Raw genomic sequence first — 18,195 nt, 5'->3', positions numbered from 1 at the left:
ATTATTCTGGGCACCCCTAGTTGGGAGAGAGAGGATAATCTCCACAGGTAGCCAGTGGCCATTATCTTTGCCAGCTGGGCAGTTAGCCATCTTGGAGACAAGACCCTCTATCCCTCCTGGCTCAACAGCTGGATTGAAAATGTGCACCATATCATGCTAGTCTTTAATCATCCTCACAAGGATATACTAGGTATCTTAAATACACGTGAGTGGAAGAGGATCTTTACTTCCGTGTCCCAGGAGTATGAAAAGAGGGGTTTTGGGACCAACTTAGCTAAATGTACTGATGATCCCTGTGTGGCTGCCTCTTCGTGGCTGCCTCCCTGAAAGGGAAGTTGTGATGTAGGCTGTTGTAGGTTATGTTGAGACAGTCAAAAGTATGTTATTTCTGTACATCAGTTCTATGGGAGAAAAAGGACCAAGCTCTTGGGAGATTTATTTTTTTTGGAGGTTGGGGGCTTGGTGAAGGTTGTGCTGGTAGGAATGTATAACTCTGCCTAAAGTCCTAAGGTGGGAGTGAGGGGCAGGACTTCAATTTAGCGTTCACTTTCCCTTCCCCTTTTCCTTTTCTTGCCCTTTCCCCTTTTCTCTCTTTTCTCCCCTTCCTTCTCTTTCCATTCCCTCCCTTATTTAATTTCTCTAGTTAGTAAATTAATTAATTAGTTCTGTATTTAGTGAGCAGCTTCTTTGTAGCAGGCCTTAGTTAAATTATTATGTAATGTTGAATGAGCCAAAGTTCTGTGTCAGGAGCACATTCTACTGAAATTACTTGGAGAAGAACTTCCAATTTATTATAGGTGGAATAAGGTGGACGGAAAACAATCTATAGTTTCAATAAAGTGACTCTTCTTATGGGTACTTGTTTTTGTTGTTGAATTCTTTTATATAATTTCTGTGATCCAGGTTGGCACTGAAGTAATATCAGCTTTAAGATTCTCAGCCCTATCTGGCTGCCCTATGCCATGTAATGTGTTGAGACATATCAGGTGAATATAACTGAGAGTGGCTGACTCACTCTAGTAAGACTCTTATGAGAGTCCAAGGTCCGTTCTCTGGGAGCTCTGACAATCTGTTCTTCATGTGATCTATTAATATATAAAATAGCTGTTTGCACTTAGCCCCATTCTCCACACGTAGCTGGGAGAATCTATGCGTAGCTCTGCATCCAAGTTACTTAATCAAGTCTGCTTTAGATAGGCTTGACTTGAGGGATGGTCTCACAGCTCAGCTTCTTCATTGCGCTAGTGTGAGTTCTGGATCAAAAAGTGGTTAGTGATTTTGCAGTGGTTACATAGAACATTAGTGGCAAACTGGAACCTGTAATTTCTGATTCTATGTTTTTAGTACTGTATTCTGCTACCTTTCCTATCATATTGGGGTGTCCAAAAAGTGCCTTCGGTTTTTAAGTAAAAAGACACATTTTTCATTTGCACCAAGAACTTTATTTAACAGCATATTCACCCTTTTGTTCCACTATGTTCTGCCATTTTCCAGGCAACTTCATAATTCCGTCTTCCCAAAACTTTTTATCTTTTTGAGCAAAGAACTGTTCCAGGTGCCTTTTACAGTCTTCCAGAGAATTGAAATTTTTTCCATTAAGAGAATTTTGTAAAGATCTAAATAAATGGAAATCTGAAGGGGCAGATGAATCAGAACTTCCCAGCCAAGCCCTAACAGTTTTTGCCTGGTCATCAGAGAAACATGCAGTCTTGCGTTTATCCTCATGGAAGTTTATGCGTTTTCTGTTGACTAATTCTGGATGCTTTTCGTCAAATGGTGCTTTCAGGTGGTCTAACTGGGGGCAGTCGTTGTTGGAATTAATCATTTGGTTTTCTGGAAGGAGCTCATAATAGAGGACTCCCTTCCACTCCCTCCATATACACAACATTGTCTTCTTTGGATGAAGACCCGGCCTTTAGTGTGGTTGGTGGTGGTTCATTTCGCTTGCCCTACGCACGATCTGCTCTGTTCAACATTATTGTACAGTATCCACTTTTCATCGCCCGTCACAATTTGTTTTAAAAATGGAACGTTTTCATTACGTTCAAGTAGAGAATCGCATGCAGAAATACGGTTAGAAGTTTTCTTTCACTTAACTTATGTGGCACCCAAACATCAAAGCAATTAACGTAACCAAGCTGGTGCAAATGATTTTCAGCGCTTGATTTGGATATTTTGAGTGTGCCGGCTGTCTCCCACATGGTATAATGTTGATTGTTCTCAATTAACGTCTTGATCACTGTCCACTTCAACTAGTCTACCCAACCATGGAGCCTTGTCCAGCGAGAAATCTCCAGCACGAAACTGTGCAAACCACTTTTGACCCAGTCAGTCAGTCACAGCACTTTCTCCATACACTGCACAAATCTTTATTTGCGTTTCAGTTGTGTTTTTACCTTTCTTGAAATAATAAAACATAATATGCCGGAAATGTTGCTTTTTTTCTTCCATCTTCAATATTAAAAGGGCTACACAAAAATTCACCAATTTTTGTAAGTCTTTTTTTAAAATGCATGCTGATAGGACAGCTGTCACATACAATCTAACAAAATTGTTTCGAATGAAGTTAAAGACAGCTAAGTGCTACTGGAGCCATCTTACGGAAAAAACTGAACGAACCTTTTGGCCAGCCCAATAAAAGTCTGTGATGAGGATGAAGTAAGATAAATGGTAGTATGAATTGATAGGCATAAAATACCACAATGTAAATTATTTCCATTTGCTTTCTACTATCAGGAGGCATTTAAGATTTTTTACATTGTCACTTCTCGATTTTAAGCATCTTGGCAGCAGGAGTCATTTTTTATATCTGTGTGTCCCTCTGCTCAAGGCCAAACTGATACATATAAGAACCAGGGCATGCTAATAAAATTGATACCCTTTGAAACTGAAATTATTTTCATTATTTATAGATAAACTGATTGTCTAATAAAAATTATACTTTATATTTATGTACTTGATACTCAAACCAGGAATTTATAACATTCATTACAAGTAGTGTTCTGACTAATTTCTTGGGAGGCATATTAAGCTGATGAATATTTAAATAAAAGAAAGCACTCATTTATGATTTTAACCTTTTTTTCTTATTGTGAGTTTTAATTTCAGGCAGTTGTCAGCTGACAAATTTTAAGGTTCATTAAGGAGTCAGGATTTGAATAGGATCAAATCCCACTCTCATACTAACTGTGTGACCTTGGGCCATTTTTAAAAAAACTTCTCTGTATTTTAGTTTCTATGTTGTTAAACTAGGGATAATAATAACGATTAAGCTAAAATCGACCACTAGACCATGGGCTTATTTACTCCCCAAAAAACCACGTAATGTAGGTGAGGAAATGAAGGCGTGGAGTGGTTACACAGCTAATAAATAGTAAACGTGAGATTTGCACTCAGATAGTTAAACTCCAGGGTTCATATTTTTTGAGCACTATGCTGTATTACCTTCTTGATTATTTCATAAGTTGTTCTGAGGAGTAAATGAGATAGGTATATAGAATACTTGGTACAATTTTGATTTTCAGAGGTTTTGGGTTCTGGAATTGTAAGGTTTTGTGGACCTAGAGGCTAATTTAGGAGAATTATAAATATATAATTGTCCTTAGTTCTGAACAGTTTTGGTAGCTTATTAGAAATAAAAGTATCACAGACCCCACCCCAGATATAATGGATCAGAATCTGCATTTTAAGAACCTGCATTTAAGATTCTTAAAGTCTGAGAAGTACTGCCGTAGATGATCACGAAGGTTTCTTCCATCTCACAGTTGGTGTGTCGGTGATTTTAGGGAACCAGACACATGAATATTTCAGTGTTGATTGTTGTGTTTGGAGAAGAAAATAGTAACATATCAAGTATTATTTTAATGTAAATCATTGTGAAGTGGATTTATTTATATTTTTTGGCTTCCGTTCTGAATTTGTAAAAAGTTTCTGATGTAGTGCAAAATTTTTGTCAATTTTATCATCCTGTATCATCTTAGGAAATAATTAGAACTCAAAAATTTTAAATGGTTTTAGATCAAATGTTCTTCTTAATCTCACCAGTTAAGATTATAATATTAGCCAAATATGTAAATGGGAACACTAAATATAACATGAAACTTTCTCAATTTTGGACAATTCTCTATTCTGATATTTCATTGAATAGTTTATTTGAAGTTAAATATTATGAGATTAACCACAAAACAAATGAGCACCTGACTTGCTTGATTAGAAATGTTTAATTTTATTAGTCCTTGGAATATAGAAATTCCTCTCAAACTTAATTAAGGAAAGGTTCTTCTCCATAGATTTTTTTTTTTTCATGTGACGGTAATGTCTGTTTTGTTCACTGTTAAATCACTAGCATCTGGCATGTAGCTATTCCCAAATATTTGTTGAATGAATAAGAGTTTGTTTTTTGATGATTTTTGCTGCCATTTTCAAATGAGTAAGAAGAGACTTGTAAGATTCTGAAAATTTGAGCTTTTAGACAATTGAGCATCTCCCCTTGTTAAATAATTGAGTTAATAATCTTTCCCACATTATATAATTGTGATTCTTTTTTGAAAATTTATTATTATTTTTTTTTGCGGTACGCGGGCCTCTCACTGTTGTGGCCTCTCCCGTTGCGGAGCACAGGCTCCAGATGCGCAGGCTCAGCGACCATGGCTCACGGGCCCAGCCGCTCCGCGGCATGTGGGATCTTCCCAGACTGGGGCACGAACCCGTGTCCCCTGCATCGGCAGGCGGACTCTCAACCACTGCACCACCAGGGAAGCCCTGAAAATTTAATTTTTAAATTTCTTTAATTGATAGTCATACAGTTGGAGCCATAACACATTTATACAGTTTAGAGCAAACACCTGGTTAAAAAATATAGAACATTTGAGTATTGAGTATTTGAGAAGCCCCCTGTGTATTGTCCTCCAGTTGCATGCTCCCTTCTTTCCTTTATCTCCAGAGATAGCCATTTTGCTTGGTTTCATTGTTCAAACCTCTGAATAGATCCTTGAACAGTAAGTTGTTTAGCTATGAAAAATGGCGAGCAAGCATAAATATAACTTTGTAAAGAAAGAGTAATATTGCTAATATTACATCAAATATCATTGAAGAAGGTAGGCTGGATAAAGTATCTGGGTCATAGTCTGGTCTGAGCTTTTCTGAGAGTTTGTAAGAACTCTTTTCAAGAAAGTCAGTGGAAAAGGTTTTGAATGAATCTTGGGAAATCACATCTGTTTTTTATAGTTGGCCATCTGGCGGTACTATAGTGTGGATCAGGTCCCGAATGTTCAGCAGAACTATTGTCAGAGGGACTGAAATGTTCTGTACTTTATTCTAAACCACCATGGCCTACTTCCAGCTCTTGGAAAGAAGTCAGGGGAGACCACTTCATAGGTGCAATAGTATCCCCAGCTGATTCAAGGAGGAGATCATGAAGGCAGGGTAGAAACATCAGTAGGCATTCTGTCCTCTGGTTAAAAAGATGTGGCCAGGATGAGGAAAAAAGGTAATAAAAATACAAATGAACAAGAGTTGTGAAGGCCTTATATAGAAGAAATTTAAAAAAACCCTTCACTGAGGGACATAGATGATATGAATAAATGGAAAAATATTATTTGGGGGTAGGAAGACTATTACACATTTTCCGTATATCTTATCTAAGATTTCTGTTCATGTGTCACTTAATCATTGAAAGCCTCTTAGATCAACCACATGCAATTGTTTTATTTTTCTCTATAGCATTTATCCCCATCTGATATATATTTACTTATTTATATGTCTTTTTTCCTCTTCTGGAATGTAAACTTACGAAGGTATGTAAATTCATGAGGGTGTGCTTGTTGTTCTTCCCTTACTAAAATGTAGATTTATGAGGGTATACTTTATTACTTGTGATATCCCCAGCACTTTGAACTTACAGCACATAGGAAGCAGTCAATGACTGGTGAATGAATGAATGAATGAATAAATAAGTAAAACTGTGCTTTCTCTCATAGTCCATAGCACTTATTGTCTATTCCATAGTTTTTTTTGTCATTAATTTCGTTCAGTTTAGCATCTTATAATGCTTTCTATTATTTTCTTTTGGTTCAGTGTCTAATTGTTTCATTCCTGTAAGACATTCTTCTCTGGGCTTCTTGATGGCAGGAGTGGGACAAATGCATCCTTTGTATACCTCACAGTACAAGGCAAATGGATATAGGAACTTGTTGAACTGAATACATTTATTTATTTCATAATGACTTAAATTGCTAAAATCCAGTTTGCCTTCAACAAAAGGAGTATTTTTAATGGATAATACAGTATAATTCTAAACGAAATAGGGAAACAGGATGGAGAATTTTTAGAGATGTTTTGTTGAACTCGTGGTAAATTTTGGTAACGGGAAGTTGGAAGTTGTGCAGTTATAATTTTACAAATTTCTGCAAATAATTTGAGTAAATAAAAATATAATTTTTAGTGAGACATGGGTTTTTTACCTTGAAATTTTAATTTTTAAAAAGTCTCATGCTGTAGTTTTAAGATGAAATATAAACAAGTACAATCTGTTGTCTACTTAAGCTTTCATACATGCTTTTGCATATATAAATGTATAAATGTTTTTATTATAAATACTTTATCACTTTTCATGTCATTCAACAATTATGTAATTTGTTCATTTATATTGCCAATAGATTGTTTTTTAAAATGGTTGCTGATATGCTATAAATTTGTTTCTACATATAGATTTTGTATATTGTTTCTGGGAGATAAATTTCCAAGAATGTACTTAACACTTTCAAAAGTAAATATTTTTAAAATTACTGAAACAATACCATGAATGCTTAAAAGGAGGAACATAAACTATGTAAAAGTTTTGTTGGTTCTTTTCTAGTTCCTATGGAAAATTATTTATTTATTAAAAAGATTTTTTTTCCTGCTTTATTTCAGACCAGTCTGTCCATATGGGGATGGGGAAGCCTTGGCATTGTCCTTTCTCTAATAACGTTTGGACCCTTTGTAATATTTTATTTGGCATTTTATATCCTCTGCTTTGTGGGTGGGTAAGTATTCTCAATGATAATTTTATAATTCATGTCATGTTCAGTTGTTCAAAATGGAAACAAATGACCATGAGACCTCAATAAGAAAAAAAAATGATCATGAGAAATGGCAGTATGATTTGTGAATGCTATTTTTGCAAATTGTTTTTACCAGAGTTAAAAATAGTAAAATTAAGATAACTGTAGAAATAAAAACGATGATGGTTATGATTTGTACCAGCAATATGGGTCATCATCTTCAAAAATAAATTTCAGTTTCTGATGATATAAACTTTTTTGTGTAACTTGAAAAGTTTTTAAGATTTTTTTATTCCTTTTGGTGTTATTTCCCCTTTAAGGTCGAAATTTCCTTATCTATTATAATAATAAGATAAAGAAGTTAAATTGAGATGACACATCAAGTTTTACAGACTAGAAGATACTGACTGTTTCATTGATTAGACTTCAGACACTAATGTTAATTATTATGTTAATGTTAATTATTGTGTTAATTATTTCCCTTAGTGAATGCTGTCATTTTGTTCTAGAAAATTCCAACAAACACCTGATTTTGCCATTTTTCTCTTCATGGTTATTTGGTTTACAGTGTTTATGCTTTACCTTGAGTTGATAAAACTTTACAGGAGAGGTTTCAGTCATGATTTAGTATAGCTTCCTATGTAGAATGTTTGGTATCAGATATGAATTATATGTAAGAAAATGTATAAACAAGAGAGATGCTTGCTACTTAGGTACTCTGAACAAGGTAGTTTAGCTGAAATGAGCATTTTGTTGTTAATGTTTATGTGTGTATGTATATATATGTGTATTTGTATATGTGTAATACATTTATGTAATTATTTGTGCAGTGAATACCTATGAGTTCTTTCAGAAAAATCTTTTGAGACCCCAAATATTTGGAGGAATTGTTTGAGCCTATAGGTTTAGAGGACTTAGCTGAATTGAATAGCATATATAAACTGTGGCCTGAGAGAGACTGTATAAGACACTGAAGGGATGGCTGTCATCCTGTCACATTTTTCAGGTTATGAGTTTGAAAATCATGTGTAACCATTTTATAGGGAGGTCACCCACTGATTGTTGAACAAGTGAGAATTAATTTAACTGGGAAGCTACATCGAGGACTATTCATAAAACTGTATTTTATATTAGATTTAATATTTTCCTTATAATTGCTTGGATATGGTATTATATACTGAGACAATTAAGAAATAAGCCATAGGAATCAGATAAATGGAGTTCTGAATATCTTTATTGATTATAAAGATGATTGAAGAATTACAGATCTGCAGCCATTTGGGCTTCCTAAATTACATTCTTTAGTCACAAATCAAGGCCAGACCTTCATGGTTGCACTACTCCCCCACAAGGTCATGGCTGCTTTTATTTATTGGAAAGGAAATTGAGGAGATGTTTCTCTCACAAAGAAAAGATTTCTTTTATTTCACTAATTGAATAAGCCTTTGGCAAAAGTGAGGAAGGATTTCAGAATATTTTACAATACTTCAGAAAGGGAAGAAATTGCAGCGTTACAGATGAAGGTAGAGGGGTGAGAATCCTTTCTCTTAGACTCAACTGCTCCATATAAAATTTGGGAAAGGGAAAAGGGTCACGAGTCCATTCATTTCGAAGTCCCAGGAACCTTTGTTGTTCCCTTTTTGAGTCTGCTAATTTATTAAGGAATAATTTCAAGAAAGTTTTTGGATATTTGTAAAGTTCTGTGAATTTTTTTAGATAAGTTGGGATATTGGTAGGTGTGGGAGGGCCACTATAAACTCTAGATAATATTAAGTCACATGGAAGGATCTGAAATTCCAAGTTCATGTTATGTCATAAATTGATTTGATATTCTGTTCCAGACTACTGATGTCAGGAAATATAGTGCCACAGTAAGGGGACTTCAATTTATATACTAACAAGCATCCAGAATCATCTCAGAGGATTAGTTAATTAAGCATTCCCAGGTTACTCAGTTACAGTCAGTGAGTATCACAATTCCTGAGTCAAAAATCTTTCTAATTTTGGCTCTAATTATGAAGAATGATTGTCCTTTCTTTAATGTAGCTTTATTTATATAGTTTAGTGCCTTATGAATTTTAAGAGCAAAAATAGGCTTTTATATATCAATCTTAAATATTTACATTACATATAACTAAAAATCATTTCTTAGTTTTAGTGTTTTTTTGTTTTTGTTGTGTAAGTTTTAAAGATTTGTTTTTGTTCTTTTTCCTAGTTAAAATGCAAGTCAGAGAGGAATTAATACATTTTCTCATGGAAACTATCTTTTTTTTTTTTTTTTTTGGCTAGTAAAACTTAAGTTTTTGAGTTCTGCAGTTTACCTGTATACAGTGTTGATAATGTATATGTTTTGCTTATAGTCAATGGTAACCCCTTATTTTCTAAAATAAAGAAACCCTTTGGAAAGAAAACCACTCAGAAGTTTTTGGTTTTTGTTTTTCTGAATTTTGGTGGGGTTTTTTTTCTGGTTATTTTGGGATACCTTCAGTACTGATATGAGTTATTTAATGGCATTCCCGTTATGTTTGTTTGGTTATGCAATCATTTGTAGCACCTATTTTTACTTAAACCTCAAGGCTGAAGCTATTAATTAGGTTCTTTCTAAGATCATATTATTCCTTAGCTTACTTTCCTACTGTCACACTGTGGGCAAAGGTGAACGTTTATTTTATGATAATGTTTTTAGAAATGCATTGTTAACTTAATATCAGCATTTTATTGTGTCTAAATATGCTTACAGCTAGGTAAAACTGAAATACAAGGCCAACTTGATTCTTAGTAATAATGTCAGATAGAACACAGATATGTGAAATTTACTGATAATTCTGAGGCCAACCTTTTAAAAAAGAAACAGAAACAGAATTGATGACATGAGTTGATTTGACTTTATTTGTTTCTCCAACCTCCTCCTTGCTTATGTGGTGCCTGTACTGAAGAGTGGTGAAATGGCAGATAGCCACGAAAAGCAGAGGACCTTGAGAATCTTCCTTTCAATAGCTAAGGCTGACTGTGTTTAATTTTTTACTGTTCCTTTCTTGTTACTGCACCCTTCCTTCGTTCCTTCGTTCCTTCGTTCCTTCCGTCCGTCCGTCCGTCCGTGTTGGGTCTTCGTTGCTGCACATGGGCTTTCTCTAGTTGTGGCGAGCGGGGGCTACTCTTTGTTGCAGTGCGTGGGCTTCTCATTGCAGTAGCTTCTTTTGTTGCGGAGCACAGGCTCTAGGGCACACGGGCTTCAGTAGCTGTGTCACGTGGGCTCAGTAGTTGTGGCACACGAGCTTAGTTGCTCCGCGGCATGTGGGATCTTCCTGGACCAGGGATCGAACCTGTGTCCCCTGCATTGACAGACGGATTCTTAACCACTGCGCCACCAGGGAAGTCCCCAACTGCACTCTTTCAATCATTGTAAGATTACTGTAAATCATTATAAAATTAAAATTTAATATTCTTTTATGGATTTCCTATCTACTTAGTAGTGCTTAGATTTATTTGGGAAACTTTAAATGTAGGAAATACTGATAGCATTTAGTCAATACAAAGTATTCTAAACCAGTATTTTATCTTACCTTGACTCCATAATTGTTTTAAAAATAATTAACTTTTGGGGATGTATTTATATTTCTTTTTTAAATTCCAGTCTTATTTTAAACAAATCGTAAATTAGATCTTTTTTTTTCCTGTATAGCCTTTGTTTATTCTGTATTCATAGTGGCAAGTTATATCTCTCTTTAATTAGTTAACAGAATTATAGAAATGTCGGTATAGCTATAGATGTACATCTCATTTGTCTTTGGTTATTAGCTTGCCTACTTATTTAATGAAGGTTTATTTTTCTAAAGTTTGAAAATGTTGCCTGAGATTCTTTGTGAAATATATTGGATGAAAACTCGTAAAGGCATTATTGTATAAATTCACAAAATGTTTATAGTTGTTTTAAACTTGAGAACTTAACAAAATCTGTCAATTCCTTGCCTCTCGTCAAAGTCACAAACTGACTTTTTAGTGAATGGTAAGCCATCAATTAAATCTGAAAAATATATTTGGTAATAAATAGATGTGTTAAATTGTAGTGAAGTTTTGTTTTTGTATCTATAATTAAATTTCTTTCAGGGGTTTTGTGGTTACTCTCCTCTTTGGAAAAACAAACTCAGAGAAGTACCTAGAGCAGTGTGAACACTCATTTCTTCCTCCAACATCAACTGGGATTCCTAAGGTAAGAAGGGTAAAGGAATGTGAAACCTTAAAGTCCTGCTGTACGCAGTGATGATATGTGATCATCTTTATATGGCTTGGCAGATTTTCCTATAATTCACTAATGCTCACTATAAATTTATGAGAGTCTATCTGATCAGGCTTAGAAAATGCATGTTAGATGTTAAAGGTGAGAATGCAAATTTGAGGAAAAGATAGAAATTTGGGGTCTTTTCCTGCTGTCTTAACTTAGAATTTCAGTGCATCATGTGTATGACTTGTGGAAATGTCAATGAATATACTGTTTTGAATGAAATAAATGCATCGGAACCAGAGGGAGGAAAATGGGCACTTTCTCTTTAACTCACTTGAAAAATAGAGCTTGTGATTAGGCTGTGCAGTTTCTATAATTTTAATAATTCAAGTCCAATTTTATATTATCTTTCCTATTCTTTTGTTTTCAATATCATACTCTAAATAAAATTGGAATTGTGTACTAGAAGTACGCTTCAGATTCTCATTGCCTTCAATTATTATTGTGGGATTAGGATGGTTTTTCTTGTATGAAGAGAGGCCAATGGTCTGGAGTTGATGCCAGTAACTGAATTTTACAATTATTAACTTATCCATTATGTGCTAATAAGACTTTCATATTGATAAATACATTTTTTTCTAATACTTACTGTAACTTTTAAAGTAATCTCTGAAACTTACTTCTGTCTCCCTTTAAAACTCCCTTTAGTGTGTATTCTTTGAGTTTGCTCACAGATCTTTCTGAGGAAATGAACCTTTTTTTTTTTTTAATTGAGGTATAGTTGACTTGCAATGTTGTGTTAATTTCTGCTGTACAGCAAAGTGACTCAGTTATACACATACGTACATTCTTTTTTTAAATATTCTTTTCCATTATGGTTTATCCCAGGAGATTGGACATAGTTCCCTGTGCTCTTCAGTAGGACCTTGTTGCTTATCCATTCTAAGTGTAATAGTTTGCATCTACTAACCCAAAACTCCCAGTCCACCCACCTCCCTCCTCCGCTCCCTCTTGGCAACCACAAATCTGTTCTCTCTGTCTGTGATTTTGTTTCTGTTTTAGAGATAGGTTCATTTGTGCCATATTTTAGATTGCACATATAAGTTATACCATGTACTATTTGTCTTTCTCTTTCTGATTTACTTCATTTATATAATAAGAAAATCTCTAGTTGCATCCGTGTTGCTGCAAATGGCATAATTTCATTCTTTTTGATGGCTGAGGAGTATTCCATTGTATATATGTACCACATCTTTATCCATTTATCTGTTGATGGACATTTAGGTTGTTTCCATGTCTTGGCTATCGTGAATAGTGCTGCAGTGAACGTAGGGGTGCGTGTGTGTTTTTGAATTGTAGTTTTGTCTAGGTATATGCCCACGATTGGGATTGCTGGATCATATGGTAACTCTATTTTTAGTTTTCTGAGGAGCCTCCATACTGTTTTCCATAGTGGCTACACCAACTTTCATTCCTATCAACAGTGTAGGAGGGTTCCATTTTCTTCATGCCCTCTCCAGCATTTGTTATTTGTAGACTTTTTAATAATGGCCATTCTGACTGGTGTAAGGTGGGTGGTACCTCATTGTAGTTTTGATTTGCATTTCTCTAATAATTAGTGATGAGCATCTTTTCATGTGCCTACTGGCCATCTGTGTGTCTTCTTTGGAGAAATCTCTATTAAGATCTTCTGCCCATTTTTCTATTGGGTTGTTTGCTTTTTTGCCTTTTCTTTTTGAATCATTTCCTAGCCATCCATATTTTCCACTCACTTGAGTGGTACATAGAGAGGATGCAAAATATTTTAAGAATTAAGATCCTAAACAGTAATAAATCATAGTCAAGACTGGTTAAGTCTTTATAATCTGTTTTTTAGTATATGGTATAAAAATGGTGATTTTGATTGCTATTTCTAAAATGATTCCTAAGTATATTTTATGAAAAAATCTTAGAGGTTGCATGTGATAACTCGAGGCATATGTTTTTTATATGTATGTGTGCTTTGGTTTGTATTTTTAATTGAAGAGTGTCTTACTACTTTTCACCCGATTTCCAGGTCACTGGTCTTTCTGAAGACTACAGAGAAATATTTATTTTCTTTAGTTGCTAAAAACCATCCCTAAGTAAAATTAATTTAAAATATATTCATTTGGCAGCTGGTATACTGTTGTGGGCTGGGAGGGAGAAGGAGGAAATAGGGGTGTGTTTAATAAAGACAATTATTTGACTCACCTGAAACACTAACTTATGATTTTAAAGTTTCATTGAAATATGGCAATATTATATCTGATATTTTCAATTTCTCACATTCTAAATAATGTTTGCTGATAATTGTTTTTGATGATGACACAAGATTTTTTTTCTAGATGTCTAGTTTTGTTAATTTGAGAAATAGTGTTTGCTTTATACCCGAGTCTCAAGAAATAAGGTTATTTATTAACTTGAAAATAATGACAGGGAAGTTACAATGAATATTTAGTTAGAAGTAAACTACAGAGACTTTAAATCAAGAAACTATGTAATAGAATGTTATGGTTTCCTTTCAGTGCTTAGAAGAAATGAAACGGGAAGCCAGGACTATAAAGATCGATAGAAGATTGACAGGTGCCAATATAATTGATGAACCTCTCCAGCAAGTGAGTTTCAGTATGTGGTATTTGAATTCCATATGTTGTGTGCTAGGTGCATTTCTTTTGAAAATACTAAAGAAGAATTTTTGCTATTTGTGTAATATGCTGGAAATTCATTATAATGCTGTCCTTGGAGTCTGTACATAAAGATGCTGCCTTACTTATGAACTTATTTATAATAAGGTGTTTGCTTAATACGATATTAAAGCCTTTTGGTTGAATTTACATTTAGGAAAAAAAGGTTTTACTGACATCTGATAATGTTTCTAATTATTTTATAGTTAAAATGTTACTCTTCAGCTAATGAACAAGCTTAGTGGTTTGATAAATCAGATGTTTTTCCTACTAGTTTAATTACTTTTTTAAATGGATATTTATGGTTTCATTCAAAAATATTTTAAAAATTAGAATTCAAATTATTCTTCTCCAAAATATTTTTCATCGATTCTTGATTTTGTGATTATTACAAATAATGTATACTTTAAAATGTAATACTATTTTTTAGATGAACCCATATTTACTTTGTCTGATTTGCAAAAACATAATACATTAAACTGTATTATTTGCTATTTATTGGCTAACAGTGCTGTTGGCAGCATCACCGGTATTAGAATTAAGTGAATTGTCATTTTTATAATTTGATGCAATGATTCTGATGATATTCTCAAAAGAAAACATTTCCAAGATTATTAGCATCTCTTGACATTATTTTGCATCTCATTCCATCAAACTGATTAAAACTTCATTATGTTGTAGCATTGGAAATTTATTTTTTCTGCAGGCTTCATCTTTATCTGAAATTGGGTGGGGCTTTGCCATAGATAATTCTTTAATTTTTTAAAAAATTTGGGCAGTGGATGAATTGGGCTACCAAAATAATTGAAAAATTTTTGAAATGTGTTTTAGTATATTGATGCTTTTTTAATGAAGGCAGTTATTTACCACTACAATTTAGTATGTAGCAAGTAAATATAAATCGCAAATAATCCTTTCAGGTTTTACTTTGCCACTGTTGCTTTTTAAATCCTAAAAAATTGTATTTTTTTCCATATTTTTGTTTTAGGTTATCCAATTTTCCTTGAGGGATTATGTCCAGTATTGGTATTATACACTAAGTGATGATGAATCTTTTCTTCTTGAAATTAGGCAGACTCTTCAGAATGCACTCATTCAGTTTGCTACTAGGTAAGGTCACTGCATTGTATTTATGCAGAAAAATTTAAATATTGTTTGTATCAATAGGGAAAATAACTTTCAAATGGAAGGAGAAAATTGATTTATTACATGGTAAGTAGAACAGTAGATTATTATTGTGGGATAACTCTTAGATTATAGAACTAGAGTCATAAAAACCTTTGTTCCTTTACATTTACAGAATGTTTATCTTGACTAATACCTGTTCTCTTAGTCTGTACGTCCGTTTCTTCCTCAGGGTCCAGTTGTCCAATCATGTGACTGTTCAAAGTCTTTCATCCCACTTACCGATAATACTTTTTTCCCCTCTTACCCAGATACTCTTGTTCTGTTTTATTTTGTTTTTAGTTGCATCACTCCCTTATTATACTGTTCTGGAAATAGGATTTAGTACAGTTATGCTCCAAATGAGTACTGGGCCAAGTGGCAGCGCCAAACAACTGGAACATGATTCGGAAATCTGACACAGTGAAAGACATGCTTGGACATGATCAAGAGGCATTTTATGGCCATAGAACAATAAGGCAGGGGAGGGGTTCTGAAACATACAACAGGGTGAAGTCCTATACCTTAGGAGTCAGGGAGCTTATCTCATATTGGTGTAAGGAATAGTTTGTTTTCTGTTAACCACCACTAAAATCCCCGGAAGGTTTTTGTTGTTGTTGGTATTTTTAACATTAATATATAAATAATATATGAAATATATATAATATGTACAAATATAGACACAACATATATGTATTTTATATATATATTTTGTAAAAGTAAATGCAACACTTAAACATTCAGGATTGATCCTAATCTTCTGGAGCGAGTTCCTCTGGTGTAATGGAGGAAATGTTTGTTTGAATCACCATGCAGGTTACATTCATCTTCTACTGGAATAACTAGAGCCTCCCAGACAGTCACATGACTACAAAATAGTACAGGATTAGCTTTTGGGAACACAAATAAGCTCTCTTGTTCCTCCTCATTGGTCACATCTTAGCATGGTTCTTGCCTATCTTCTACTCAAGCAGGGCCTTAGTAATAAACGAAGCACTAGCAAAAAGTCCCAGAGTTACTTCCTCTCCACCCTCTTGAATAAGTCTTCCCTTGACTTGGACTGAGGACCCTTTGCCCCATAGGTGCTGTTCTGACTAGATTGTATGAAGGAAATGGGAGCAGGAGACAAAATGGCTAAAAGAAAATTGGGAACCACTGATCCCCATCTGGAGCTACAACTTAAGATGCCCACAGACATGTGCAGGGAAGAGGTGCAGAGGAATGGGGTGGGAGGGGGGTGTCCTTGGGAAAGTAGGCTGCTTGCTTGCCTTCACTTCTTGGCCTTGCCCTGGGCAGCCATAGCCTCCATGACTTCACACATGGGCTCTTCATTTCCCAGGAACTCCATGGGCTTCTTGTCCAGTTCATAGACAGTGGGACTACCAGTGGGCAGGTGCAGCTCCACAGTAGCCTCTTCAGAGAGACCCTCCAGAGGGTTGACAGTGCCCTGAAGGCTATTGCCGTGGGCTGTATTCAGTACCCCCTTCCCCTCCTCCATCTGGGGAACTATTTTTTCATTCCAAAAGGGCAGAGCTCTGGCAATAGTGTCCTTCGGACTCTCACAGGAGGGTAGCTGATCTTCAGTGAGGTCTGCATACCTCAGTCTTTATTGATGTTGCTGTAGAAGGGTGGTTGAGCTTCATAAGAGGTGGTAGGACATAATAGCATGTCCAGATCTTTACCTGGGTTTCGTCATGCTTGGCAGCAGTTTCTGCTTTATTGAAGTCAAGTCCTCACTATTGGCAGCCACACTTGGTCATTGGCATCCAGTGCTGTCCAGAAGATCCAAATGGCTTTCTTCTGCACCGTGGTGAAGCAGATGTCAAACTCCTAGCCAGCATCTTGTAGCACCTGCATGTGGTGCTTCACCTCCTCACGCCTCCTGGGCTCATGTTGGCTTTGCTCCAGCCACTGAAGCTGTTCTACAGGTTCTGTGTGCTTTTCCTGTGTGGGATCAGCACCACCTTGTAGGTGGCCATGGCGGCATAGACTGGGGCTCACTGAGATGCCAAGGTCATGACCCCAGATACTCTGTTTTATTCAAGCGCTCTGAAAATAGTTCAGCATAACTGCTCACTTTTGGCACATACCTAGCGGGGTCCTCTTAGAGGAAGAAGAAACCAAAGGAGCATAAGTCAGTGGAGAATACGTATTCAGTTTATTTGTTTACTTTCAGAAGAGAAGTGTATTTTAATGAGTTTCCTTTAAGAAACTTTTCTGAGGTATACAAAAATTCTCACTTTACAAACACCCCTTACATACTGCCTCCCATATAACAAAATATTTTGGTCTATATCCTTGTATTTAAACTGCTTGATTTTGGGGAGGGCATTTCATATGCAGAAATTATTTATTTTTGAAAGAAAGGATTCTATCTTTGGGCAAATTTGCAATCTTTTTTTTTCTTAAATAAAAGAATTTGCTACCCAGTACACAGAGTGATTTTCCTATGAGCCTGTGGCCTCAAGGTAGGAGGCTGCATTGCTATGCCAGGAGTACACTGTCTAATCTGAAGGTATTATTCTCCAACCAACCCCTCTTCTTCCCTAATTAGGTTCTTGAAATATACTTTTGTACTTTTGAGAGTCTTGGAGAATAGAGCTTTGCCCTAGGGCTGTTACTTTGTTTCCATCTCTGTTCACATAGATATTTCTAGCTCATGCTGCCCTGTCAAGACTTTTTCTTCTATAATTCAGTTGATCTTAAGCTTTAGAGTGTGAGGTGAGTTCCTCAGCCTGAGGTCACTGAGGAGGCCTACAGTAAGTTTCATGGTTTGAATTTTAACCTTACTTGGATAGATTTGAGCTCCTTCTCCCTTATGATTAACAGCAAACATTGTAAAGTAGCCAGCCATAATTAGGAGTGTAGACTTAACTGTGGAACACAGAAAATATAATAAAGTATAATCAAAGAAGTCAGAAATTGGATTTTATCTCCTTATTTCATATATGTAACATTATTGTGTGTTAGGTATTTTTTAAGATCATTCTTTTGAATCGGTCATTCACTGCTTTTTATGGTAACACCATCCTAATGATGTTTTTCTCCCTTTGGAAGAGTG

The 18,195-nt window shown here is 35.2% G+C and overlaps 1 protein-coding gene and 1 pseudogene across 2 annotated transcripts in view; one reads left to right on the top strand and one right to left on the bottom strand.

Annotated features, from left to right (window-relative positions):
- SNX13 (sorting nexin 13) overlaps positions 1-18,195 on the top strand; it is a 138,397-nt gene that overhangs the window by 32,678 nt on the left and 87,524 nt on the right. Inside the window, exons 2-5 of one of the 2 annotated variants that reach the window (XM_060157121.1) lie at positions 6,913-7,025; positions 11,151-11,253; positions 13,812-13,901; positions 14,959-15,080. In XM_060157121.1, the coding sequence (XP_060013104.1) occupies positions 6,913-7,025; positions 11,151-11,253; positions 13,812-13,901; positions 14,959-15,080 (428 nt within the window). Of the gene's footprint in view, positions 1-6,912; positions 7,026-11,150; positions 11,254-13,811; positions 13,902-14,958; positions 15,086-18,195 lie in introns of those variants that run through there. The other variant, XM_060157122.1, reaches the window with a different exon arrangement.
- LOC132524282 (phosphoglycerate mutase 1-like) lies at positions 16,405-17,113 on the bottom strand (annotated as a pseudogene).

The sequence above is a fragment of the Lagenorhynchus albirostris genome, chromosome 8, assembly GCF_949774975.1.
Source record: "Lagenorhynchus albirostris chromosome 8, mLagAlb1.1, whole genome shotgun sequence".
NCBI classification, from domain to species: domain Eukaryota; kingdom Metazoa; phylum Chordata; class Mammalia; order Artiodactyla; family Delphinidae; genus Lagenorhynchus; species Lagenorhynchus albirostris.
The sequence above is the reverse complement of the archived record's forward strand: the minus strand, read 5'-3'. Positions and strand labels throughout refer to the sequence as shown.